General features: G+C 48.2%; 1 protein-coding gene across 1 annotated transcript; it reads right to left on the bottom strand.

The window, feature by feature from the left end:
- Window positions 1–948: 948 nt before the first annotated feature.
- Window positions 949–9,332, bottom strand: si:dkeyp-59c12.1 (Ras-related and estrogen-regulated growth inhibitor-like protein). Its single transcript, XM_043677058.1, has 4 exons — window positions 9,189–9,332; window positions 9,054–9,107; window positions 8,890–8,966; window positions 949–1,356 (listed from the first exon to the last, which is right to left on the bottom strand). The coding sequence occupies exons 1-4, from the start codon at window positions 9,304–9,306 to the stop codon at window positions 949–951; spliced, it is 657 nt and encodes a 218-aa protein (XP_043532993.1). The 5' UTR covers window positions 9,307–9,332.
- Window positions 9,333–9,718: the final 386 nt, after the last annotated feature.

Raw genomic sequence — 9,718 nt, 5'->3', positions numbered from 1 at the left:
AGACTCTATAGGTCATAACTAACCTCATCACCAGCTATCACTTTGCCAAGTTTCATATTATCTGCAAGTTTTACAATACTGCCGTCTACATTCAAAAGTCTAGGTCATTTATCAAGATTGTGACAAGGAGTAATGAGACCAAAGTTAAAACATTTGAATTTTGGATTTCTTGGAACAACGAAACTATTGTACATCAAGAATCATTTACCATAAAAGTCATGTACAGGCAAGGAAACATTCAAGTTGCATCGAAATAAAGAATCTGGAAGAACCCCAAGCCGCAGTGCAGCAAGTCGCTTGGTACAGCCATTGTGCTATGCTGATGGCAAGGTCACAGTTCATCAAGTCTGGGCCTGGAAAACATTGCCTCTTGGGATCAGGGTCAGAATGCCTGACAAGTGACTTTTGGACTGAAACAGACAACTGAGCATGGGCTGGGCTGACGGATTACCTTGTTGGTCAGCTCAAGGAGCTGTATGGAGATCAAACCAACTGAAAATAGGGCAGTCTTTCAGAGAATCAACCAATATCATTTGGGATACTCTCGCAGCATAATCTGGAGAGGGACCAAATATATAAGAGAGAGATCCAGCATGTGAGTGGTCTCTTCCCATCCCGGACTTTGGGGAGAATAGGATACAATGACCAATTCGCCATGATGCTCAAGATTTAAGTTCCTGTATTAAGAGCAGTTCCTTGGGAGAGGTATGCCAGAACTGCTGACCTTTTGGGGCCATTCCTCCATTCAACTCTACCTATCCTCATCAATATTAATCATATTCACCAGTGAAAGTGGGAGCAAAGGAATTAAAGTCAATTCAAAAGTGAAAAATAGAACGGCTAAAAAGGTAGGAGCAGAGCGTGTAAATCTTGTGATTGAGAAATACAGTACAATAGGTCCAACTACGCCAATTGCAAAGTCCCAATTAAAATATCCTGCAGAATTCCTTAAATATGCGTAAACACAGAAGACACATTTCGGAGGATGCTCTTTATCCCAGTTATTTTCCTAACCGGAATTTTGGATTCCTTGATTCTTTCCACTAGACTGTGGAAGACCAGCAGGACGCCGTGATAAGTTTCTGCAACTGAGATTTCGCAAAACTGGCACTCTGTGGCCAAGGCAAGGAGTCGACCCTCCTGACTGGAAACCATCCTTTGGTGACAGAGGTCTCTCTTGTTCCCCACAATGATGATTGGTGCAGGGTCAATGCCCGGGTAATGTTTCATTGACTTGATGACTTGGATCTGCTGTTGAACTATGTTAAAACTGGCTCGGTCACAGATGCTATAAACCAATACAAAGCCATTTGCCCACTGGATCTGTTTCTCCTTCACAAAGTTTTGATTCAAATCCTTCAATGGAAACAGAGAATTGAGTCAATTCAAGCACCTCACGCTTTCCTATGTAAACCAATTCCTCTCTGAACTCCCTTCACCCCCAAGGTACTAGCACTCCTTGAGGGTAAGTTCCTGGGTACTGAAAATCCCTCTCCCACACCCAAGTGACCATTCTTCAATGAGCCTTGGCAGTTATTCAACCATGGGGGGCATCATGGTTGCACTCTTTTCTGCCTTTAACCAATACTCTCTTTGAACCTAGGACAATTTCTATCACCTTTTTTTAAAAAAAAAACTAATTTGTGGAATGTGGGCTTTGCTGGCTGGGCCAACATTTATTGCCCATCCCTAGTTGCCCTCGAGAAGGTGCTGGTGAGCTGCCTGCTTGAACCGCTGCAGTTGACTTGCTGTGGGTTGACCCACAATGCTCTTAGGGAGGGAATTCCAGGAATTTGACCCAGTCACAGTGAAAGAACAGCGATATATTTCAAAGTCAGGATGGTGAGTGGCTTGAAGAGGAAATTGAAGGTGCTGATGTTCCCATCTGTCTGCTGCCCTTGTCCTTCCAGACAGAAGAGATCAGGGGTTTGGAAGGTGCTGTCTGAGGATCTTTGGTGAATTTCTGCAGTGCATCTTGAAGATGGTACATACTGCTGCTACTGAGCGTCGGTGGTGGAGGGACTGGATGGTTGTGGATGTGGTGCCAATCAGGTGGGCTGCTTTGTCCTGGATGGTGTCAAGCTTCTTGAGTGTTGTTGGAGCATCCAGGCAAGTGGAGAGTATTCGCACTTGGTGGACAGGATGTAGGGAATCAGAAGATGAGTTACTTACCGCAGTATTCCTAGCCTCTGACCTGTTCTTGTAGCCACTGTGTTTATGTGATGAGTCCAGTTGAGTTCCTCGTCAATGATAACCCCCAGGATATTGATAATGGGAGTTTCAGTGATTGTATCACTATTGGATGTCAAAGGGCAGTGGTTAGGTTTTCTCTTATTGGTGTTGGTCATAGCTATGGCACGAATGTTACTTGCCACTTGTCAGCCCAAGCCTGGATATTGTCCAGATCTTGTTGTACTTGAACATGGACTACTTCAGTACCTGAGGACTCAGAAATGCTGCTGAACATTGCGCAGTCATCGGCGAACATGCTCACTTCTGACCTTATGTTGAAGGGAAGATCATTAATGAAGCATCTAATAACCATACCCACAACACGAGCTGAAAAGAAGATAAAACAAAGAACAGCTAATGCTGGCAATCTGAAACAGACGGATATGGAAATTGCTGGAGAAATTCAGCAAGTCTGGCAGTGTCTGCGAAGAGAAACTGAAAAGGAAATCTGGTTTATCTTGGCTTGCATTTTATCAGAGTCATTGAGTCAGACAGCACAGAAACAGACCCTTCGGCCCAACCAGTCTCTGCTGACCATAATCCCAAACTAAACTAGTCTCACCTGCCTGCTCCTGGTCCATATCCCTCCAAACATGTCCTAGTCATGTATCCACCCAAATGTCTTTTAAGTGTTGTAACTGTACCCATATCCACCACTTCCTCAGGACATTCCACGCTCAAACCACCCCCTGTGTAAAAAAAAATTGCATCTTTTTTAAATCGCTCTCCTCTCACATTAGAAATTATGCTCCCTAGTCAGTGGTGAATGAGTCACATTTGCTGTACATTATATATTCAACTTCCCACAGGCATTCGGAAACTTTTGATCAGTCACATACAGTTATTGAGCATCTGAAACAGCACAGCACAGAAGGAATCTGGACCCGTATGAGTTGGGCAAACTACAGTTTCTTCGCTTGGGGCAAAGAATACTCACTGGGCCATCTCGGAGTTGAAACCAGGAATTATAAAGCAGACTACTTATTTTATTGTAAAATCGTGTGCAGAAAGTAAAATAAAGACAGGGAGGAAAGCTAGGATAGTGAAACAGAGATGAAAGAGATGATGAGAAAAAGTCTAAAACAATATTTCTGACTTTTAAAAGTATCTCCAACAATAATTAAAATTTGAAGGAAAGACACTCTGGACCTGTGGACTTGGGGAAGCATGTGGTTAGCACTGCTGCCTCACAGCACCAGGGACCCAGGTTTGAAGCCACCCTCAGGTGACTGTCAGTATAGAGTTTCCACATTCTCCCTGTGTCTGCGTTGGTTTCCTCCGGGTGCTCCGATTCCCTCCCGCAGTCTAAAGAAGTGCAGGTTAGGTGGACTGGCTGTGGTAAATGCGGGTTTGCAGATATGGAATAGGGGTGAGATGTTTTTCAGTGGATTGTTGTGGACTTGATGGGCTGAATGGCCTATTTCCACACAAGGATTCTATGAAGTAAATATTTGTACCAGATAGTTTGGTTGGTAATTATCATTATATATCACAGAGTTAAAGAAAAATCACTTACATATGAATGGACAAGCCCCGCTTTATTCAAGTGTATTTAGTGAACGTTTTGTGGATAAACACAGCAATTTCAAACACTGACACACTGAGTGTCTCCATAAGGTAATTGAGTAGCATTGTTTGTCGAGGAGCTGGTAAAACTGGACAGCAGTTTTCACATTCCTTGCATTTTCCTGCACATATAGTGTGTACATGCAGGAAGCCAGAAATTACCACTGATGGCTCAGTGGTATTATCATTCAGCAATTAATCCAGTGACTCAGGTAATGTTCTGGGGATCGGCCTTTGAATCCTGCTGAGGCAAATGGTGGAATTTGGATATAATAAAAATCTGGAATTAAGGGTCTAGTGATGACCATGGAACCACTGTCAATTGTCATTAAATCCCATCTGTATCACTAATGTCCGTTAGGAGTGTGTCCTTACCTGGTCTGGCCAACATGTGATATCGGACTCACAGCAATGTGGTTGACACTTAATTGCCCCCGGGTAATAAATACTGGCCTGGCTAGTAACACCCACATCCCGGGAATGAAGTTTTAAAAATTCCCTCATAGTTAGCATGAACAACCTAATTGTGAGCAAACCACAGAATTTAGGCCAGTACAGTTAACCAGACTTTTAGATCACAGCCCTGCCAGCTCTCAAAGGTGGATGAAAATGATCTCATCACATTGATTTGACAAAGTAAAGGGGAGTTATTGTGTCCTAGCTAATATTTATCCCACAATCAACATCTTCTCCAACAAACAGATTCTCTCATCATTATCACACTGCTATATATGAGAGGTTGCTATGTCAAATTCACAGTTATTTTTAATACATTCCTATATCCACTACACTTCAAAAGAACTCCATTAGCTGTACAGTGAAGAGCACCAGGATTACCTGAGTTTGTGAAACATGCTATAAAGATCACAAGCATTCTTTCATCAGAAGTCCCAAAATTGAAATTTAGAAGATGGTTGATTTGTATAACATTGAAATCAAGATAGCGGTGATGGAATAGGCAGCGTCCAGGCCCCTGTGCCTGGGCTAGACTTCTTCATCGGCATTCTCTTCTCACTCTTTAACCCCTTCTTCTTTTCACAGATTTATTTTAAGTGTTCGCTTAAACTACCTTCTAAAGAGGTCTTCATTGGGTTCTGGAGCAACAGAGGCTTCAGAGGCAACAGGCCTGTGATGCCCAGAGCAAGACTGGCAGTGGCATGGTGAGGATTGGTGTGGATCTGAGCAGGGCAGTTAAAGTGGCACGGTGTGGGCTGGTGTAGCCCGGAGTGGGACACTCTCTCTGGGACATGGTGTGGGATGGTGTAGCCCAGAGTGGGACACTCTCTCTGGGTCATGGTGTGGGATGGTGTAGCCCGGAGTGGGACACTCTCTCTGGGGCATAGTGTGGGATGGTGTAGCCCGGAGTGGGACACTCTCTCTGGGGCATGGTGTCGGCTGGTGTCGCCCAGAGCAAGACACTCTCTCTGGGGCATGGTGTGGGCTGGTGTAGCCCAGAGTGGGACACTCTCTCTGGGGCATGGTGTGGGCTGGTGTAGCCCAGAGTGGGATACTCTCTCTGGGGCATGGTGTCGGCTGGTGTCGCCCAGAGCCGGACACTCTCTCTGGGGCATGGTGTCGGCTGGTGTAGCCCGGAGTGGGACACTCTCTCTGGGGCATGGTGTGGGCTAGATTAGATTAGATTTCTTACAGTGTGGAAACAGGCCCTTCGGCCCAACAAGTCCACACCGCCTGCCGAAGCGCAACCCACCCATACCCCTACATTTACCCCTTATCTAACACTACGGGCAATTTAGCATGGCCAATTCACCTGACCTGCACATCTTTGGACAGTGGGAGGAAACCGGAGCACCCGGAGGAAACCCACGCAGACACGGGGAGAATGTGCAAACTCCACACAGTCAGTCACCTGAGTCGGGAATTCAACCTGGGTCTCTGGCGCTGTGAGGCAGCAGTGCTAACCACTGTGCCATCGTGCCGCCCGGAGCTGGTGTAGCCCGGAGTGGGACACTCTCTCTGGGACATGGAGTGGGATGGTGTAGCCCAGAGTATACTCTCTCTGGGACATGGTGTGGGCTGGTGTAGCCCAGAGTGGGACACTCTCTCTGGGGCATGCTGTGGGCTGGTGTAGCCCGGAGTGGGACACTCTCTCTGTGGCATGGTGTGGGCTGGTATAGCCTGGAGCGGGACCCTCTCTATGTGGCATGGTGTGGGCTGGTGTAGCCCAGAGTGGATACTCTCTCTGGGACATGGTGTGGGCTGCTGTAGCCCGGAGTGGGACACTCTCTGTGGGGCATGGTGCGGGTTGGTGTAACCGAGGTGGGACAGTATCTCTGGGGGATGGTGTGGCCTGGTGTATCCCAAAGTGATACAATCTCTCTGGGGCACGGTGTCGGCTGGTGTAGCCCAGAGTGGGACACTCTCTCTGGGGCATGGTGTGGGCTGGTGTAGCCCAGAGTGGGACACTCTCTGTGGGGCATGGTGCGGGTTGGTGTAACTGAGGTGGGACAGTCTTTCTGGGGGATGGTGTGGCCTGCTGTAACCCGGAGTGGGACACTCTCTCTGGGGCATGGTGTCGGCTGGTGTAGCCTGGAGCAGGACACTCTCTATGTGGCATGGTGTGGGCTGGTGTAGCCCAGAGCGAGACACTCTCTCTGGGGGTTGGTGTGGGCTGGTGTAGCCTGGAGCGGGACCCTCTCTATGTGGCATGGTGTGGGCTGGTGTAGCCCGGAGTGGACACTCTCTCTGGGGCATGGTGTGGGCTGGTATAGCCTGGAGCGGGACCCTCTCTATGTGGCATGGTGTGGGCTGGTGTAGCCCGGAGTGGACACTCTCTCTGGGGCATGGTGTGGGCTGGTATAGCCACACTCTCTCTGGGGCATGGTGTAGGCTGGTGTAGCCCAGAGTGGGACACTCTCTCTGGGGCATGGTGTGGGCTGCTGTAGCCCGGAGTGGGACACTCTCTCTGGGGCATGGTGTGGGCTGGTATAGCCCCGAGCGGGACACTCTCTCTGGGACATGGTGTGGGATGGTGTAGCCCAGAGTGGGACACTCTCTCTGGGACATGGTGTGGGCTGCTGTAGCCCGGAGTGGGACACTCTCTCTGGGACATGGTGTAGGCTGGTGTAGCCCGGAGTGGGACACTCTCTCTGGGGCATGGTGTGGTCTATTGTAGCCCGGAGTGGGACACTCTCTCTGGGGCATGGTGTGGCCTGGTGTTGCCCAGAGTGGGACACTCTCTCTGGGGCATGGTGTGGGCTGGTGTAGCCCAGAGTGGGACACTCTCTCTGGTGCATGGTGTGTGCTGCTGTAGCCCAGAGTGGGACACTCTCTCTCTGGGACATGGTGTGGGCATGTGTAGCCCGGAGTGGGACACTCTCTCTGGGGCATGGTGTTGGCTGGTGTAGCCCAGAGTGGGACACTCTCTCTGGGACATGGTGTGGGCTGGCGTAGCCAAGAGTGGGACAATCTCTCTGGGGCACGGTGTAGGCTGGTGTAGCCTGGAGTGGGACACTCTCTCTGGGGTATGGTGTGGGCTGGTGTAGCCCAGAGTGGGACTATCTCTCTGGGGCATGGTATGGGCTGGCGTAGCCAAGAGTGGGACACTCTCTCTGGGGCATGATGTGGGCTGCTGTAGCCCGGAGTGGGATACTGTCTCTGGGACACGGTGTAGGCTGGTGTTGCCCAGAGTGGGACAATCTCTCTGGGGCATGGTGTGGGCTGGTGGAGCCCCGAGTGGGACACTCTCTCTGGGGCATGGTGTGGGCTGGTGTAGCCCGGAGTGGGACACTCTCTCTGGGGCATGGTGTCGGCTGGTGTAGCCCAGAGTGGGACAGTCTCTCTGGGGCATGGTGTGGGCTGGTGTAGCCCAGAGTGGGACAGTCTCTCTTGGGCATGGTGTGGGCTGGTGTAGCCCAGAGTGGGACAATCTGTCTGGGGCATGGTGTGGGCTGGTGTAGCCCAGAGCGGGACACTCTCTCTGGGACATGGTGTGGGCATATGTAGCCCGGAGTGGGACACTCTCTGGGGCGTGGTGTAGGCTGTTGTAGCCCGGAGTGGGACACTCTCTGTAGCCTGGAGTGGGACACTCTCTGGGGCATGGTGTAGGCTGTTGTAGCCCGGAGTGGGACACTCTCTCTGGGACATGGTGCGGGTTGGTGTAACCGAGGTGGGACAGTCTCTCTGGGGGATGGTGTGGCCTGGTGTATCCCAGAGTGCGACACTCTCTCTGGGGCATGGTGTGGGCTGGTGAAGCCAAGAGTGGTACAATCTCTCTGGGACATGGTGTGGGCTGGTATAGCCGGGAGTGGGACACTCTCTCTGGGACATGGTGTGGGCTGGTATAGCCGGGAGTGGGACACTCTCTCTGGGGCATGGTGTGGGTTGGTGTAGCCTGGAGTGGGACACTCTCTCTGGGGCATGGTGTGGGCTGGTGTAGCCTGGAGCGGGACACTCTCTCTGGGGCATGGAATGGGCTGGTGTAGCCCGGAGCGGGACACTCTCTCTGGGGCATGGTGTGGGCTGGTGTAGCCCGGAGCGGGACTGCAGTGGTGGAAATGGAAAAGTTGGATTTTCTTTCAGTGATCTTTCAGTCAAAGTCTGAATGATGAATAGAAGAAGTTTTCTATTTCCTTAATGAAAGAAGTAAAGTACCGTTGGACAGTATTTGTATTTATTTTGTAAATGTATTGTAATTTGTTTCTGTTACACTCTTAATGCCTATAACTTGTGATTTTTAATGTTATTTTTAAGTTAATGAAGTGGCACCGATTCATAGCGACAGCATAAAGTTTTCACTTTATTTTATATTGAATGCATGTGATAGTAAACGATTCAATTCAATTCAGGGGATTAGAAGCAGTTTGATTAATCCTTTCCAACATACATTAAACTAGTGTGACCAGGTAACAACAGGTTAATCCTCAAACTATATCGAAACTAGTTTCAGATAGAAGAAGATGGTGTTTAAAATTTATTTGTTCTTAAAGAGCTGACATTGTCATTAGAATTGTTAATGTGGTGTGAACAGGGGCTGGGAGGTTTCCATTTAATGCTTACAGAATAAAGCAGGATTACAGAGAAACTTTTATTCTGAGATATTCTGAGAGGTATTATCACTTCAAAAAGTCTTACCTGTTCATAGCAGGAATCCCAAATATTGAAAGAGACTTTGCTTCCTGCAACAGTCCCATTGTAACTGTAGATTGATTCTAAAACAGAAAGGAATCTCACAGGAATTCAGTCCTTTATCAAAACCAAAAATCTGCACTGAATATGTTTCTGTGCAAAATATTTACCGATATCTCCATATTCACCAATGAATCTTCTTGTCAAGAAACGGACAGTCAAAGCTGCAAATGAAAACAAATGCATTAAAACTGGACTGAGAGAAAGATTTCATTGCATTGCATTCTGCTGTTTGATCAACTTACCAGACTTCCCAACATTGGCTGCTCCTAATATCACCACGTTGGCTTCCAGTTTTGACAGAAATGGTACAGCGATCTCGGGGAAGTAGTTGACAATTCGGCGAGGACCTCGCAAAATCATTTGGAATATTAAAGTTGAGCTCCCTCTCTCACTCTTCAGTGTGTGAACTGTGCTGAAAGTCCTGTGTGTGTGTGTGGTCTATATATGTACACAGACAGACGAAACCCTAGACTCACTGGGTGACTCCACAGTTCCACTACAAGATACAAAATCAGAAGGGAATCACTGGAAAACAGGTTTCGTAACAACTTTGCTTGTGTTGCTCATGTACTTGAGTTTGAATGCACTTTTTACAGAATTCAGAGACAACTTTTAAAAACACATATTTTACAAGAACAAAAGCAGGCTGAAATGTTCTTACTGATGCCAGATGAAGGATTCCGAGAGGCCTGTTTTGAACCCAAAACTATTAACGAGCTGAAGGTCAATTTTTTTTAATCCCTTATGGGACTATTCTTGCAATGCAATGTCT

The sequence above is a fragment of the Chiloscyllium plagiosum genome, chromosome 36 (genome assembly GCF_004010195.1).
Source record: "Chiloscyllium plagiosum isolate BGI_BamShark_2017 chromosome 36, ASM401019v2, whole genome shotgun sequence".
Lineage (NCBI taxonomy): Eukaryota > Metazoa > Chordata > Chondrichthyes > Orectolobiformes > Hemiscylliidae > Chiloscyllium > Chiloscyllium plagiosum.
This window is presented reverse-complemented; position numbering and strand designations above follow the sequence as displayed.

Bases quoted from the DNA above. Each gene is read 5' to 3' on its own strand.
- si:dkeyp-59c12.1 (XM_043677058.1), bottom strand. From the start codon at position 9,306: ATGATTTTGCGAGGTCCTCGCCGAATTGTCAACTACTTCCCCGAGATC. The intron at 9,108-9,188 runs GTAAGTTGATCA...TTTCATTTGCAG, and splicing joins AGCCAATGTTGGGAAGTCTG to CTTTGACTGTCCGTTTCTTG. The intron at 8,967-9,053 runs GTAAATATTTTG...TTTCTGTTTTAG, and splicing joins TGGTGAATATGGAGATATCG to AATCAATCTACAGTTACAAT.